The sequence below is a fragment of the Colletotrichum phormii genome, assembly GCF_030913505.1.
Source record: "Colletotrichum phormii strain CBS 102054 chromosome Unknown BDP81scaffold_8, whole genome shotgun sequence".
NCBI lineage: Eukaryota > Fungi > Ascomycota > Sordariomycetes > Glomerellales > Glomerellaceae > Colletotrichum > Colletotrichum phormii.
The window spans coordinates 1,591,062-1,608,166 of NW_026851450.1; the positions used below are offsets into that span (position 1 = coordinate 1,591,062).

Consider the following 17,105-nt stretch of genomic DNA (forward strand, 5'->3'; position numbering starts at 1 on the left):
ATGATCAGCGTCTGGTGTTAACTTTATTCCTGTCGTGTTTGTTTTCCGCTTGCCCATGCCCTCACCTAAGGCTTGGAGAGTGAAAACCTCTGGATCTAGAAACATAATCTCTCCAGTTGGAAAGAAAAACTATGAAACAACTGTCTCTGGTCCCGTATGTGCCCTCTCATCATATTCTTCTCAATATCATTATCAGCCAGGACTTCACTACCAGTAACAGATTCTTCGATGGGAATTGATATACCGGCGTCGCAAATTGATACACCGGCGTCGACCTTACACCGGCGTCGCTGTTCGACCTTTTGATTGGCTCAAAAAAACAATACCTCCCCATAAAGGCGGTGAGGGTGACTGCACTAACATGGCTATTCCTGCCCTCTTCTCTAACCTAAGCTCTAATTTGAGATTTCTAAAAGTACGTATTACAGCCTACTTATACCCCAGGTTTGTAAATCTCAAATAGGGACTATATAACCCCTCAAAAGGCCTATTACCTAACTACCTTTTGCGACGTGGTTGCAAAGATTCATCGTCACTACAGACCATTTCCCACTAACTCCGTTTCCTCCGAACACTAGGCTACATCGGCCGTCCACTTGCATAATTCCCTGTTGTCCTCCCCTTCCAAGAACACTAGACTGGCTCCTTGTTTGTCGCTAGGATGAGCTTGATATCTGGCTTTGACTTGGCTAACTTGTCTCTTGTGTAAGCCCAGCTAGCGTCGACTTATTCTTGCTCCCAGGTGGGCGGCCTCGCTTCTTACTACTTACGCCTTGGCTGCTATAGGTAGTGCGGGCTTGTCTAGCTGACTGGCCCTCTGCAGGTAAGGCTAGTTATGATAGGACAGGCTGCACTATGTTCTTTAGCCTACCGCGGAGGGATGCAGCAATCTTAGGGTCAAGGATCCGGCGGTATGGATCTGAGGAAGACGTCTCTCGAAGACGCCACCGAGGGTATACCCCCCATTTACTGAAAGTAGCTAAATCTAACTTTTAGGAGTAGATCTTATGGCAGCATGGGATACCCAGCTCAATTAAAACAGTGCAGTCTAGACCACAGTCTCCAAGGGGGGCTAGGAATGGCCTCGTACCAGACGGCATTGCCTTCTTTACCAGCCGGTATTGCTTCCCAATTAATGCAAGACACTTCGAGGAAAGCATCGTTCGAAGTTCGCCTAGGTACTCAAAGCGAGTACCTATATACTCCCGGCCTGTAAGCACTTCATCCTCAGCACAAGCTTGCCTGAAGCGTATCTCCTGGTCACCAATCATGTCCTACATAACATCAACAAGTCGATATAGGTGACTAAGATCATTTAAGAGATAACTCTTAATGTTGTTATTACTTGACTCAGTGCCAGAGGTGACGCGAACACCAAAGTTCTAATATTTTCGGATAGAGCAGCGGGCCCACTGTGCTCTTAAAGGTAGGTATGTTATGTGGAGGTACTGGAGGATTGGGCGTTGGTCGTTAAACTCTTTACAGAGCTTGGTCCAGGCTTTCTCAAAAGCGTGCTCAGTCTCAGCAAAAACAACAAGCTTCCACATCATAAGGACCCCACGATACGTATGAGGGGGGGGCTTATCAATAGATGTGTTGATATAGGCCTCATCCTCATCACTTAGCGTGGCCATTGCTTGTATTGGTAGCTGATATCCCTCGTCATTAGACCCACTGCTGTTACTGCTACAGCTGCGGTCCTTAACCCACTTCTGCTTAGCCCTGAGCATAACGTTAGAATTGATGTGGTGGATGCAGAGTTGTTGCTGAACGTCTGGGAACTGCTCATTCAGTGCAGCCTTCATCTGCTTGTCGTAGTCTGTAATAATAACAGTGGGGTAACGGACTGAGTGTTGGTCCATGAGTTGGCGGATCCCTGCTGAGAGAAACTGGAAACCCTCTAGTCTCTCGTTGTCGATAAGGCCAAACGCAGCGTTATAAACAGATCCAAGGCAGGTTTGCCCAGTAGCTTGGAAGAGAGGGAGCTTAAAGCTATTGGTATTGTAGGTGTTGTCAAAGCTAATCACAGGGAATCACTTCCACATTTGGAGACAGTAGGGAAAGGTCCAGACAAGGCCAATAAGGCGGTTTGGCTCGGCGTCTGCCCATTTCACCACGTATAGGATATCTCGCTCATCAAACAGCTTGATTAATACTGCAGTTAGCGAATATCCCGCTAGTTTCTCTCGGTTTATACGAGCCCTAGCGTTATAGATATCTCGCTGGGTAAATAAGGACTCTGGGAACTGCTCCTGGACAACAGCACGCACATCGCGAGCCCGAATCCCAACTCGTCGGCTTGTAGTTTCAATGGCATCCTGAAGTGGCTGGGTAAGCCTGCGATGTGAAGGGTGTGCAGTAGCTTCAAGGCTAGGGCCATGATTATACTAACTATACTAGGGGTCTAGGTGATAACGTAAAAGCCACTTACCCTCCTCTTAAGCCTCGGCAATAACTTACCATTTACAACCGCATTTACGAGACTTGCGCTGTCGAATACCAGCACCTTGTGTAGGCCCAGGCTCGCCAAACCGATCACACTGGAAGGTGTATCGAATGATTCGGCCTCGAGCTTTATGCCTATTCCGCTTTATAATGCCAAATCCATTAACTAGATCTTGCAAAGGTATTAACTCGGTCGAAGAGGGCATCATAGGTTTGCTCTGGATCGCCAGGAATCGGTGGGTTTGGGATTTCGGTTATAGGAGGAGAGGAGGATCGGTTGCTTAGAGTGTGGTAGGAGGCTGCAGTTCGGAAAGACGCTTCGCTTTGAGGGGAGGATTGCCGTGGGGGTGAATAGGGTGGTGGGTTGACTTGGGGACCCCATGTTTCTTGCCATTGACGGACATACTCTTGTTGTCGGAGGAGTGCCGTTGTTAGCTGTTGATTAGTCCCAACAACCTGTAGAACAAGCTGAAGAGCACTATTGAACTACTCTGTTGTAGGATAGGAAGGTTGCTGGGACTGTTCGTTGGGAGGAGAGGGGCTATGCTCTGGAGAAAGTCGTGGGAGAGTAATCCGCTGGGTTTTTATTGTTCCTTTAGGGAAATGACGAGTAAGATATAGCGTAGGCTCCATACTAGGGTAATCGTATACAAGAGGTCGCGTGTCTTGTAGTATGTCGGCTAGGAGCTCGGTAATAAGGTCGCGCTGCCCTTAAGGATCACCAACTCCATAGAATTGGCTAACGCTAGGGCGGCTGCTTTCTGAGGAGGGAGATAATGGTGGTTGGCCAGATGATGGTGGGAGGCCGTACTCAAATAATGGTCGCTCTCGTATAGGGGGAGGTTTATTAGTAGGGGGATTGCTTTGAGATTGGCCTTGTGGAACATCTCTAACTCCAGTTAGAGAAGCCATTATAAGCAAATAGCATAAGTCAGACTTAGAGGCTTGATGATGTAACCTTAGAGGAAAGGGAGCAAAGGAACAAAAACGGTTAAGATACTTTGTGGGTATCTGGCAGAATTTGATTGCACTAACAATATTTTTTTGAGCCAATCAAAAGGTCGAACAGCGACGCCGGTGTAAGGTCGACGCCGGTGTATCAATTTGCGACGCCGGTATATCAATTCCCTCTTCGATATACCCCTTCAATCGTTCATCCTGGCCCCTATTGCTCACGTCGTCTCTGCCGCTCTTCTCGTGGGAAGTATTACGGCATCTCCCACTGGGAACGATTGCGAGCAGGTCACCTCATACGTACTCACCGTAAGTCACCCTCCTGCGGCGAAGAACTGCGTGACTGGCCTACGCTTTAGTACAAAGACATTGGCTCGAGTGCTTTTCCTATCTTGAACCCGGTGTTCCCGCCTACCCCCTACAAACAGCTGAAGTACTCGGGTCTCGGAGTCAAGTCTGTTGGTGGCGCTCTCAGCCCCAACCTCCGCGAGAACAAACTTTTGGTGTACGGCACCATCACCACGGCCTCGACACTGGAGAGCCCGTTGATCACCAAAGACTATGATGGGTCAAAGGTGAAGAGCTTTGAGCTTGAGACATTTGACTTCCAGTGTGTTCGCACTGGTCTCGAGAATGAGAAGAGGCCTTGCACGCTCACCATCAAGGGAGTGGACGTAAACGGCAACACCATCACTGAGGATTGCCCATATGACCCCAAGGCTGTTGCGGCAAGCTTGGCAAAGTTCAATCTTGTAAATGAGAAGAATCTCAAGAGCGTCAGCTTCGAAACCACGAGCACTATTACAGGAACAACCATCACGTACTTGACGGCCATGGACAACCTCAAGGTCAACATTAGGGCGTCAACTTGTTGAGTGGTCAAAATCTGAAGAATCTCTCTCCGTTCTTGAATTTTCAAGTCTCGAGAAGTAAAACTGCGGAAGGGAACAGTAACTTTGGGAGAAGAACTTCTCGACGTTAGGAGCAAAGTGGCATACACGAACATGACTTAGAATGCGTTTGTAGGGGAGGACGTGGATGAGGCATGTGCAAGGCGTCACCACCACCTTCTTTGAATACCTTATCAAACCACACAACGTACCAGTCATTAAATCAACCTAAAATACAAATATTCATTGCTGTCATGGTATCGTCGTTCTACTCAACACACAGCAAGGGCCACCACACCACCTCGCAGTCAAGTGTGTCTAACGATATTATGTCTCTTTGTCGACGATCTATCTCCCTGAGCTTACCCGAAGCTATGAAACAAATGCGTAAGGCTGATCGAAACATGCATCCCAGTCTGTAGCCCCTCCATCCCAAAAGGCACGAAGAACATTCTTGGCGTGCATTGGTAATGGTGTGGCAATGTCCTTGGCTTGCTCCAAGTAAAGCTCTCCTACAAGCCGACGCTTGTCTACTCGAACTGAGGCTTCAATACCAGCAACAACCAATGGCCATTGCACTGACTTTCTCACTTGTGGTTGATTTCTCGTCTCTTCCATGAGAGAATAGAGACGATTCCCGTGCATGGTTCTCAGCATTGTCAAGCGATGGACCTTGGGCAAGGCTCCAACGCTCTGTAGCGATGAGATGCAGAAGACGGCCACTGCAGAGTGAAATATCGAAGCAATCAGATCACGGTGATGTCTGTCTTCGTAGAAAGAGTCACAGTCTGTTCCATCAAAACTTTCGATCCTTGCCACAATGTCCTCTGCGACTGCATTCGCTGTTGACCTGTCCATCGCTTCATGTTCCTTGGAGACCTCAGCTCGAAGGTGATTAATCCGCGATATTTCTAAGAACAGCGGCATTGGACAGGGAATGTGTGGGTGCAATCCGAGTGGATAAAACTCCTGGATTAAGTCAATGAACTCTTCTTGAGGACAGATTGTGACTTGGTCGTGAGGTGGGCTCGTCGTATTCGCCGAGGTCATCACACTACGTTATCGTTGAGGTTAGTATCAGGGCCCAGATTTACCCAACGACTTTAGGCTTACATCATAAAAGACAGGACCATGGCTTGGAGATATTGCGCCGATGTGGCCCATTTTCGAGCACCTCCACGATATTCGAGCATAGCCAGGAGACCATCTACATGGTGCCTCCAATGCGGCGTAATGCATGCGTTGATCTATTGGTGATGGATCAGCACTCATTATAGCTACATGTAAGAAGCTTTACGCATCATTAGACTGACCTCGGACTGGAGAAGAAGGATGACCCCTGTTAGTACAACATCGCTACTTTGGGTCTTCGGATTGGCGATATCTTCGTTGATGGCTCTGATCGACAGACCCCGGTGATGGTGCATCCGGTGTTGTGCATGTAATATAGAAGGACAATCATTCTTCCATTCTTTTTGCACAAGCATACGATGATGGTACGCAATTCCAACCAAGTTGTGCGCAATTGAGACTGGCAGATATTTGACGACCTTGAGGGGAATTTCAGCGATAAACACGTTGCTCTTTGGTGAGTGCCCCGACTTAGTGTATGGATAGAACACATCGTTGTCTAAATAGTTCGACCGTTAGAGCAGTTTGACAAGTTTCGGTGATGGCGAGATCTTTTGTTAAGTGTTGTGCAACTTACAGTACTGGACAGCCTCGAAGACGTCGCAAATGTCAGTCCTCAGAGTGGAATGGAAGACAAGCTCGCCGCCAATTTTGATCCTGCTTGCAGCTTTAGCCAACGCTTCGCTATCCAGGGGCTCCTCTGGGCGTTTTGGCTTTGGCGTTTTCTTTATGATCTTCTTCGCGCCAGTGTCTTTGTCTACCCCACGCCCTTTGCGTCGAGTACGACATGTGACTTTGCCAGGTGCGAGCCAAGTCAGTGGCTTTCTGTCGTCGTAGCCAGGGCAAACGATGCCGGAAGCACGACATTTGTTGCAGACTGGCTTTACAGAGTCGCAGACAAGCCGACGACGTTGACACTCCCAGCAACGTCGTTTCTCTGGGTTCTCTGGCACCATTATGGTAAAAGTGGTTGACGACATTTGTGTTTCGAGGCGTGGATCAGGTCCGAAAAGGTGCAGTTCAGCCCTACCCGAGTGACAGGTTAATATGCACCAGCGTTACCAAATTGAGTAAGAAGAAGTCGACGGGACGAAACGGTCGAGGGTTGAATGTGGAGGGGTTCAACTCAGGCCAGATCCGCATAGGCTTGGATTTCTTAAGTATCCTATGCTCCGGGTGCGCGGGCTGCCTTGCTTGAGCCCCAATGTACAACACCAAGTAAGACGATTCGCTTGGCAGTTGGTCTTGGCCAGAGTATTTTCCTATTCCGGTAAAGACTGGCATGCTGTGCTTCGCCTTGGGGGCAACAAGTACAACCGCCGATCAACATCCCCTCAGCCCTAGAGGACTCAACGTCTCGGCCAATGTGGGAGGGATGATGGATATGTGGGGGCTTATGGTATCGCAAACCAACAAATCGTTGAGCATCACGGGCGCCTACCTACTCGTGTCTCTCATTCAGCCAAGGATGATATCATTGTCTTTCTTCGCCCTAGAGTCGGCCCGCTGACAGTTCCTTTAGGCAGAAGCAGTCCGCAGAGTGGCAGTGGAGGGTGGAGGGAAGATATAACCCCTGTACTCAGCTATGCTCCCACACTCACACTCTCAATCCAAGCTGTTGGCCGGTCCCTTCGGCTGCGACCGATAGACCTCGGTTGAACTCTGCGACACCTCGAAAGAATTTACTGGTCAGCTCTAAGTGAGGCTTGATATAAAAACAACTCGCCACCAGAAACAGAATAAGCCTTGGACACTTCAAGTATCGAAAATGCATCGAAAGGGAGGTTTGTAACTCTCAAGGCGATGGCAAGATCAACATGATGGCTAACCGCGCGCTATATGGAGACTGCATGTAGTCGGCCGTCCCGGGATACCGACAACCCTACAATGTCGACTATCAATGGAAGCTGAGATGAGGAATTCAATCGAACCTAATTACCTTGGTTCGTAAGCCACTCTTTATGCGTAGTCACGGACATGCTAAATGCTTACCTTGGGGTTGTGGACTGACCATAGCTATGCGGTTGTCAGCGAATAGTTCTCTTGGCACTCAACGAGAGTGGGCCGCGAATGGCGGCAATCAGATATCGCCTCACGACTCCGAGATGTTGCTATCCAGGGCTACTAGTACCTAGTATGCGCAATACGATCATTGTACCGACTTCTAGTCTGACGTGGCGGAGATTATTAGATCGCGCCTCAATCTTTGTTTTCAACGATACCGTCTGAGTATGTATATGGAAGCAAAGGTGTGAATATCTCTTCGATTCTCCGGTTGCTTGGGCTGGCAACTTTTACTACGTTATTTCACGAGTGCTGGATGTTTGTCTTCACCTCTCCCCCCAGGAAGCAGTGGCGACTCGAAACACAACAGTCAAATTGAGCATCTCGAAACCCTCGGCAAGCCGGGCCTACAAGATAAACACGACGGCCACGTTGAGGGCAATGCACTTCTCATCAACCGAGATGGAGAGGTTCGCAAGATCCCGGTTCCATCCTCAGATCCGAATGATCCCCTTCGCTTCAGACCTTGGGAGAAGTACAGCTGTCTTTTGCTGCTGGTTCTCCAGTATGGGCTTGTCGATTGCGAGTGGCCTTGGTGCAATTTTGCATGAATTCTTCGCGATGTATGGCCCTCAAGGCTATTCTTCCGAAGATATTATTCTCTTGATCACCATCCCAACCTTGTGTATTGGTCTTGGTAAGTCGATCTTGGCGGCCATATCTGTTGCTAAGCATCCTTTGAGTAGTTGGGAACCTAACAACGGCAATTGATTCGTTAGGCAACTATATCATCCTTCCTCTCGCACTGGCATACGGTCGACGCCCGGTGTTCTTAGGATTCATGGTTATCCTGCTGATAGCGACTATCGCTGCCGCTTTGCAAAATAGCTAAAACGGACATCTTGCTGCCCGGGTGGTTCAAGGCTTGGCCACGGGTGCCTCGGAGTCTCTTCTCCCGCTGATGCTCACTGAGGTAACCTTTCTCCATGAGCGCTCTAAGATCTTTGGCCTTTACTGGATGGCACAAAACGCGATATCCTCTACTATCAACTTAACCTCGTCATACTTGAACCATGACCTGGGATGGCGTTGGGATTACTGGGTCTTCGTAATCACTGTTGCCGTCGGATTGGTCATTGCGTTCTTTTTCGCTTTCGAGACACAGTTCACTCGCCAGCCCGAGTCGCTAGATGGACAAGTCATAATCACGGACGAATTTGGTGTCACTCGTGTCATTCCCGACTCCGAAGCTCAGGTGTACCTCGAGGAGATGGACCGGTCTGGCCTCACTGCTCCGGGCGCCAATCAAGCGACTGATTCCTTCGAGAGAAAGTCGTATTTGCAGCGCATCAAACCTTGGTCGACACCTCATCCCCAGCCGATGCGGGTTATGGTCTTGAGTTGGAAGCACATGGCGGAATCTTTCTCGTCCCCGGGAGTCATTTATGCGGTGCTGACATCTTCAATTACTCTTGGCTGCGGTGTTGGCATGTCACTGACCTACAACACTGTTCTGGTGACGAACTATCACTGGAAGTCGGATAATGTTGGGCTGATCAACGTTGGCGGCGTCATTGGCGCCGTTCTCGGCATGTTGTTCTGTACATTCGTCGGCAATCCCTTGGTCATGTACCTCGCGCGCCGGAATCGAGGCGTCCACATCCCCGAACACCACTTAGTCGTGTTGGCCTTGCCTGCTATCGCCGGTGTCGGAATGCTATTACTCTATGGCTACACGGCATCGAGGGGCTACACATGGTGGGGTTCTTACATCGGCTGGACCATCTTCCAGTATTCCTTTACCTCCGTTCTTATCATTTCCACCAGCTTTGCATCTGAAGCCGCACCTAAACATCCCGGGCCGGCACTAGTTGTGGTGGTGGGAACGAAGAATGTGGTCTCTTTCGGTGTGACGTATGGATTGACTCCAATGGTTGAGAAATGGGGCTATCAGACCGCTTTTGGTGTGTTGGCTGGTATTTTTGGCTTCATTTTTCTACTCGGTGTCCCTGTGTACCTCCTTAATCCGAGATGGCGTGCCTACATGTCGGAAAGAGAAAGCAGAACCGAAAACCATGTTGGCACTTGAGATAACCCATGGCTTCGTGTGTAGCCCAGCTATCTTACCGAGGGGTCAGCGAGGCCAGAACGACGCAGCCAAATTCAGTAGAAAACGCAATTTGGGACAATGGATAATTGCGAGACCCCCTCTCTGTTATCTCGAAGCCAAGTGCCCAGACAGAGTGCCTAGGGATTTGACAGACGCCAGTCATACAGTTAGTGGTCCAACCAAATTCCATCAGCGCGAGCCTACATCGTGGGACTCTGATTCATAACGAAGACAAGACACAGTTAATGTTTTGGCCAAAGTCTTGTATTTGGGTCGCTGCCCGCACACTGACATTCCAGTCAGTTGGCGCTGGCGATCTCGGTTCGGCTTGGCTCTTCCGCATCGTCGCACCGCGACAGCCCTTCCCGAGCCAAAAGGTCCACCACGCCTCCATCCATTGTGCACCAAGGAACATCGGCCGAAGAATAACATGATGCGAACGTGCAAGTTCTCCTTCACAGCCGGAGCTAATCTCGTGCAATACACATCTTGGTTCAAACATCCAAGTTCTTCGCGGTCTTCTTAATGAGTCGTGGGTGAGAGTGATCCGCATCGAACCTTACGCTCGGCAAGGATGGAGACGCCAGGAGCCACTCGGACCGAATATTTCCAGCATAGTTTCTTGGGCTTTAGAATGGCTGATAACAAGGACTAGTATTAATTTGAACTGTCGAATTTTGCCTGGATTCTTGATCAGTTTCAGGGAATGCAGCGAGGCACGTTGAGTGAGTCGCGAAACGAAGTTCCTGAGGTGAGAGATTATGAGTGAACCTTGGTGGGTCTCAACCCATAAGTCACATGACCCACGCGATGCGAGCTCCTGCCGAGAACGCGTCGGCGCGTTTCAATCGTAATTGCCTAGCAGGACCAAGGTACTTCCCAATCGGGACATCATCGATCTCAACCTCAACCACCCCCCGCGAAGGAATTGCGCCGTCCATTCCTTTTGTACGAAGAAGAGCTGGTGTCGATTCCGCTGGAGCCTCCATTGTCACCGAAGATGGGTGACGACTTTGGCTTCGACTCGGCCGATGAGGCCGATCTCCTCGCCGTGGTGGACGCTGCTCCCTCTGGAGCTAAGCGAATCAATGAGGATACTGATCAAAGTGAAGAACCAGGATCGAAACGACAGAAATGCTCCTCTGGTCACTCTGAACTGGCTCGCAGAGTCTTGCGAGAACGATTCGGCCTGGAGAGCTTTCGTCTGGAGCAGGAAGCAGCTATCAATCGCATCATCAGTGGCGACAGCGCTGTCGTAGTGTTTCCCACTGGCGGAGGCAAGAGCCTGTGTTACCAGGTACGAGAAGCTCTGCTTATAACAGCAACATATGTCTAACACGAAAAGGTCCCTGCCGTGGCTATAAAGGAGCTCGACAAGGAAACCGGATCCCGCAGCCCAGAAGAAAGTGGTGTCACGGTCGTCATTTCTCCCCTCATAGCATTGATGAAGGACCAAGTCGATGCTCTGCGCCGCCGAGGCATCTCCGCAGCCGTTCTAGATTCGACGCAAAGTCGCGAAGAGTTCGTCGACATACATAGCAAGCTAGCTTGTGGCAAACTCGATCTTCTATACTGCGCACCAGAGCGGCTCAACAATGAAGGCTTCCTTGCATCCCTCAAGTCGATCCATGGCGGCATTCGCTTATTAGCGATTGATGAAGCGCATTGCATTTCAGAGGTGTGTCTACTATCGCTATGCATCCACTACTTGACACGAATCCCTTCGTCTGACATGACTGCAGTGGGGCCACTCTTTCCGCCCAGACTACCTCAAAAGTCGGTTCCCAATACCTGACCTTGTTCTGCTTCTGCTAAAACAAAATCCCAGTCGCCCGCTTCGCCAAAGAAGCCAACGTGGACAGAGTCATTTGCCTTACAGCGACAGCCACAGCAGCCGTTGCCAAAGACGTTCGAGCTACGTTCGACATTCCGCCCGAGGGTCTTTTCGTGACGAGCATGTACCGATCAAAGTCAGTCAGGACAACAACAGTCCCTTTTTCTGTCAAGGCCATGCTGATGTTTCCTAGTCTTCGCCTTTTGGTCGAGCCTATCACTGCAGACGACGACCAAGTCGCAATATGCACTAAATTCCTAAAGAAACACCCCGGGCCATCCATCATATATGTCACGACCCATGCTGTAAGGCTCCTTTCACCTTCCAGTGGAACTTTGCTAATCCATGTACGAAAAGGCTGCAGAAACCCTAGCCGGTGAACTATCTAAAAAGAAGTTCAATGCTCGCGCATATCATGGGGGATTAAACGCAGATGTACGCGGCGGAATACAAGACACGTTTCTCAAGAGTCAAAACATGATCGTGAGTTGGCCAGACAGCCTTTTAAGGGATGAAGTTCTGACATGACGAAATGCAATCAGATTGTAGGCACGATTGCCTTCGGCATGGGTATCGACAAGGAGAATGTGCGGACCATTATCCATTTCGATCTCCCTGGCAGTCTCGAAGCATACAGCCAGCAGATTGGAAGAGCTGGGCGAGACGGTAAACCAAGCACGTGCATGCTCTATCTTTCTGATAAGGATTTCTTCGTCAGAAATGTTTTTATCCACGGCGAACGACCGTCTATGCTGGCTCTACGCACACTATTCGAAGAGATCTGCAGTGAGGAAAACTGTCAGTTGAAGCCCGGAGACCCGTTCTCCGTGGCTCTGACATCCCAATCACGACGGGTAGATATCAGAGTTTGTCCGGTCCATTTTCCCTCCCTTGTGCCGACATTCCTGTTAATCAATGGTCAATAGGAGACTCAACTTTCCATCATCTACGCCTACCTGGAGTTAAAGTTCGGTCTTCTTCGGGCTAGTACTCCTCAGTACTCCGAATACAAGTATCAGGTGCTGCAGAATCGTGCTTTGGAGACCGACGGCTCACCAGCATCGAAGTACATCCTTTCCCACTCCAGAAAAGCGCAAACCTGGACCAACATTGATGTTGACGTTCCTGCTGGAAACGGCGGAGTTAGCCGCGCTGATCTTACGCGCAAGTTGGACTCGTGGGCTGAATCTGGCATCATCAAGCTCAACAAGACGGGTGTTCAGAAGGTCTTCCGCATCAGCAAGAAACTTCCAAGCAAGCAGGCCGACATCGACGAGATCATTGACAATATCAACAAGGAGATTGTGAAGAAGGAGAAGCAGGATTTGCAGCGCGTTCAGGACCTGGTCAACCTGCTGACAGACAGCAGCTGCCTTACCCGTGGACTGGCAGCTTACTTCGCGGATACAACTCACTCATCAGTCAAGGAATGTGGCCACTGCACCTGGTGCGAAACACATCAGCAGGTCAAGCTACCAGAATTCACCCCCAAACCTTTGGATGAAAAGGCTATTAGAAAGGTACTGGCTGTCTGCAAAGAAGCCTGTCAACAGGAAGCGAGCAAGGCCAAAGGTGGTAAATCGAAGACTACAGCCCTTCAGACTAGACAGGCTCTGGCCAACAGCACAGCCAAAGACGATGCCCGATTCATGGCTTGCGTGGCTTTCGGTATCAGGACACCCCGAGTCAGTAGCATGAGCCTACACAACAATAAGGCTGTATTTGAGACAATGAGCACATGCAACTTCAACGTAAGTACATTCAGGACAGGGAAGAGGTGCTGTTCTCTGTGAACATTGAACTGATCTTTGAACAGGATCTCGTCGAGAAATTCGAAGACATGATGAAATGGAAGAAATCATAGGGTTCTTAGGTCTCAATCAATAAAATCACTATCAGGCAAAGCGCGAGTACAGGTGGGATACATGAGCTAGCAGTATTATTCCCGCCTGTGTGGTTACTTTTCAAGCTACGCAGTTGTATGTGAATAGTTCTATTGCGAAACTCTGGCAAATGAATACTGGGCTAGAATGCTATATCGGGAACTCAAAGAAGTTGATCGCGCTGAACTTGTACGATAAGTGTCTGTTGAGCGAGGTGGTTTTACAAACCAATCATAGCTTCTTCAACAGTCAAATCCGAAACGGAATTTTGCGCTACATTTGTCGTTGATGTTTTTTTTTGACTCGAGGTATCAAGACATCAAGTACAGCCAGTCGATTGCCTCTGCTAAGTACCCTTTTTCGATGGAGTCTTCATCTCGTCCATCGAAGTCGACTTGCTGCTCTCCGTCCCTTTCCTCCCAGTTATCGCTCACAAATACTTGCAAGTCACGATATTTGCCTGTCTTCTTGAGTCTTCGAAGATGTTCCTCTAAACAATAATGTTCAAAATCGTCCAAGTGGTAGCGCCACCCTCTTTCTATAATACGCAACTTTTGTAAAGATTTCGGGAGCTGTCGTAAAGTATTTTCTGCCTGCGTGCCGACATCCTGCAACCTCGTCGTGAAGGTGTCTAAGTTACACAGCTTGTGAAATTGCAGACTCTCTGCTTCTCCAGGTAATCGACGAGGGAGTATGACGCTCAGAGATTTAAGCGTTTCTTTGTGTTCGGCCAGCGCATCGATCATGCCCACCATATAGTCGACACTCGTGTCAGATGGATCATGATCGAAATGAAACAAGTGCTTTGGCTTCGAAATCATTTCAGCGAGGCCGGGTTGCATGAGCAAAGTTTGCCGGATGGAGAGGCTGGTGAGTTTCTCCCAAGTGTGCGATCCGTCGAACCATGCCGTGTTGAAGTTGTGTATTTTGAGAGACCTTAGCTTGGGGGCGTTCTTCGAGATGGATGCCACAAGCTCCATCGGAAACTGACCCCTGTGATGTGTACATTTGATGTGCAGCGTATCCAAGTTCGGAAAGGTGTCGTCCTCCATCTCAAAAAACTTGCCCGAAACATCATGGCTGTCATGATACTCATTCCAGATGTACTGGATCTCGAGTTTCCGAAGAAATTTGGCCATGAGAGGAATCGTCATGGAAAGTAAGTTGGCATGGCTGCTATCTTCCCACCTGGGGGGGTTAAGTCTGAGCCCCATCTTCCCGAATGTTTCGTTGATGAACGAGATATTATCTTCTGACAATCTCATATCGCCGTAATGAGGAAACTGCTCTAGGGAATAGATAGGAATACACACGCGTCGCACATGCTGTGTGCAATCTGGGCGTGAGGCCCAACCTCTAATGAGAGACATGCGGTAGTTGTGTCCGGGCTCTGTCAGCTCGATATAGTTGAATAAATTTCGTCCGACAAGCTGTTCGAATGCTCGACATGTCCGGCTAAGTGCCCCCAAGTCTGACAATTCTTTCTTCAAACCGTCGTCTGGGCAGTCCAGGTGCGAATACGATGGCTCAGTCGAAAGAGTCGAAAGCTGATCGAAGATATGCTGAATGAGCTCCGCCGGTAGTTTGGTAATTTCCCCCATTGTCTCTTTTGTGGAGGTACTTTCTTGTAGATGCGTAAGGCCTTGCGTGGAAGTAAGTTCTGTCGTGAAGTTCAGTAATGATTGGAGGCAAAAATTCGGTCAGTGTAGGCGAAGATGTTTCTCGAAGAAGACCATAGAGTAGTTATCTATGCCATCCAGGCCATGTATTTCCGAAAACTTTGTTATGCGGTCCACCCATCCAAACTTGGGTTATCTTTGATTCACATAGGTTTTCACATTCATTCGGTAACCTTTGTAGTCTTCTACTCTTCAAGGTCCCCGACTTTCATGACGGACTGATTATAAGGTAGCCTACCCATATAGTGACCTAGGTACTTACGTAGAACGCATCACAAGCTTCAATAAAGCGATCTAGCTGTTCAGCCTTGTCTTGTCGAGACACTCTCAAACTTCTTTGACTCGCTCACATTACCTAAGTAATCGACAGAATTTTGACACATGATAGAACTTTTACCTTCATATCAGTACCAAAATTTATGCCCGTTGCCGTCCGCGAAGTTCTTTTGTCGATTATACCTCAAACCTGACCGTACCGTTCTCTGGTAGCGAGCTCTTAAGGTGATATTAGTGATTTCTATTAGCAGTCTGCACAGTCCTAGGCGTTGGGCTGGATGTGTCACGTGTGGATGTTTGTTTTGGTCCACTATTACTCCAGCATCACACAGTATCATTCGCCCTAATTATTGATGCGCTGCGGGAATGATCGTTGACGCTTGTAGAAGTGCATTGTACTCAGGACTTCAGACGTGATTACTAGGTACCTTACGGATGGCAAATTCCATTCTCGTTGCATCAGTCTCCAAACTCTCTGCACAGGTCCATCTTGTGATCTCGAGACTTGCCCATTCTCATCTTGTCGTGGATTGTTTGCCTATCTATAACAGTCAAAAGCGATATCTGTCTGGACCAGAGAAGTCTTTCTCTACTCCATCTCCTCAGTCTCCTCACCCTCCAAGGATCTTCCGCCCTTCTTCTTGCCACCGCCACCACCACTCAGCGCCTGTAACCTCTAGTCAGCGATTAACCTCCCTTAATGGATTGCCAGATATGCTTACAGCCTGCTTATTCTTCTTGTTCTGCTGCTCTCCACCCTTGAACTCGCCAGAGAGCTTATTAAGAGTAGCCTTGTCTTGCTTAGAATTATTGCCATTCAGACTCTTGGCTTGCTTTGACTCCTTGGCCTGGGCTCCTTGGACCTAGAAGCGAACGGTTAGATCCAGAGCGCTTCAGAAACAAATATGAGAAGCCGGAGTGTGCCATACCTTCTTGAGGCCGTCATTCAGGTTCTTGTTGTTGGGGTCCGCGTTCTTCTGGTTCTTCTCGCGCTGCTTCTGTCCCTTGGCAATGTCCTTGTTGAGCTGACCCGACTGGTTCTTGAAGTCCTTGGTGCCTTCAGCCTTTTGGACCTTCTTGACATCCTTTTGCTCCTGTTTCTGGATATTAATGTTCTTGTCGATGCCGTTGGCTTCTTTCTTTCTCCCCGCCGCGCTGCTCTTCTTAGATGCGCTTTGCGCCCGCTCAACAAGGGCGTCAACCGGTGCCGGCACAGGTAGAGCAACGACGAAAGTAAAGAGGAGGAAGAGGGAGAGGATGAGCTGAGGAACACGCATTTTGGCGTTCGAGTAGTATTAGTGATTGATCTGAATAAGATATTAAGGGTGAGAGCCGTCAAGACTGTAACTAGGTAGAATGAGCTGAGAATGAGATGATGAACTCCAAATGTCCTTGCGAAGGCATCTTGGGGTAGTTTATATACGCTTAGTTTCCAGCCTAATGGTCAACAAAGTCTTTGTTCCGAGTCATCATCCCAAATCTTTAGCACATACACTTCGTCCGAGGGATTTGGACGGATCTAGCCACCGCACACTAGCAGCGTTCTTCTGCCCTAAGTCGTGATGCTTTCGTGATTGTTTCGCCCTGTGGTGAAGGAAGGTTTTCTGGTGTCGCACACAAGGGCTATTACCCCTGCGAATTATCTGAAGTCAAATGATTTTGACAAGTGGCAAGCTTTTGGGTGGAGGCGAAACGAAGAAAGTTTAGCCGCACAAGTGTTTTGGGCTGAACCTAGATGCCAAGACCTTTTGCTCCTTTTTGAATTTTCGGGTCACATTCCACATTAAATGCCAAGATAGATCGAACATGTCTACGGGTTACGTTTTAGCGCGAAAAGGGTCGAGTTAGACGCGAAGACGAAAGAGGAAAGGGCATGGGAAGAGCGATCATGTAGAGAGA

At 49.0% G+C, this 17,105-nt stretch overlaps 5 protein-coding genes across 5 annotated transcripts; 2 read left to right on the plus strand and 3 right to left on the minus strand.

Annotated features, from left to right (window-relative positions):
- Window positions 1–3,876: 3,876 nt before the first annotated feature.
- Window positions 3,877–4,538, minus strand: BDP81DRAFT_215479 (uncharacterized protein). The gene has a single exon (XM_060582707.1). The coding sequence runs from the start codon at window positions 4,403–4,405 to the stop codon at window positions 3,959–3,961; it is 447 nt and encodes a 148-aa protein (XP_060446542.1). The 5' UTR covers window positions 4,406–4,538; the 3' UTR covers window positions 3,877–3,958.
- On the minus strand, window positions 4,514–6,376 carry BDP81DRAFT_373015 (fungal-specific transcription factor domain-containing protein; the record flags this gene model as incomplete). The annotated part of the gene is made up of 4 exons (XM_060586667.1): window positions 4,514–5,343; window positions 5,403–5,536; window positions 5,603–5,919; window positions 5,998–6,376. The coding sequence occupies 4 exons, from the start codon at window positions 6,374–6,376 to the stop codon at window positions 4,662–4,664; spliced, it is 1,512 nt and encodes a 503-aa protein (XP_060446543.1). The 3' UTR covers window positions 4,514–4,661.
- Window positions 6,377–7,991: 1,615 nt separating this feature from the next.
- BDP81DRAFT_460533 (major facilitator superfamily domain-containing protein) lies at window positions 7,992–9,513 on the plus strand (the record flags this gene model as incomplete). Its single annotated transcript, XM_060593668.1, has 3 exons — window positions 7,992–8,121; window positions 8,204–8,239; window positions 8,348–9,513. 3 exons carry the CDS (start codon window positions 7,992–7,994, stop codon window positions 9,511–9,513), a joined length of 1,332 nt encoding a protein of 443 aa, XP_060446544.1.
- Window positions 9,514–10,429: 916 nt separating this feature from the next.
- Window positions 10,430–13,516, plus strand: BDP81DRAFT_373019 (RecQ family ATP-dependent DNA helicase). The gene is made up of 9 exons (XM_060586668.1): window positions 10,430–10,831; window positions 10,880–11,212; window positions 11,277–11,310; window positions 11,363–11,504; window positions 11,562–11,673; window positions 11,726–11,851; window positions 11,911–12,234; window positions 12,295–13,119; window positions 13,185–13,516. Exons 1-9 carry the CDS (start codon window positions 10,535–10,537, stop codon window positions 13,230–13,232), a joined length of 2,241 nt encoding a protein of 746 aa, XP_060446545.1. The 5' UTR covers window positions 10,430–10,534; the 3' UTR covers window positions 13,233–13,516.
- A 2,012-nt stretch (window positions 13,517–15,528) lies between these two features.
- On the minus strand, window positions 15,529–16,557 carry BDP81DRAFT_426205 (uncharacterized protein). The gene is made up of 3 exons (XM_060590276.1): window positions 16,136–16,557; window positions 15,929–16,069; window positions 15,529–15,873 (listed from the first exon to the last, which is right to left on the minus strand). Exons 1-3 carry the CDS (start codon window positions 16,481–16,483, stop codon window positions 15,796–15,798), a joined length of 567 nt encoding a protein of 188 aa, XP_060446546.1. The 5' UTR covers window positions 16,484–16,557; the 3' UTR covers window positions 15,529–15,795.
- Window positions 16,558–17,105: the final 548 nt, after the last annotated feature.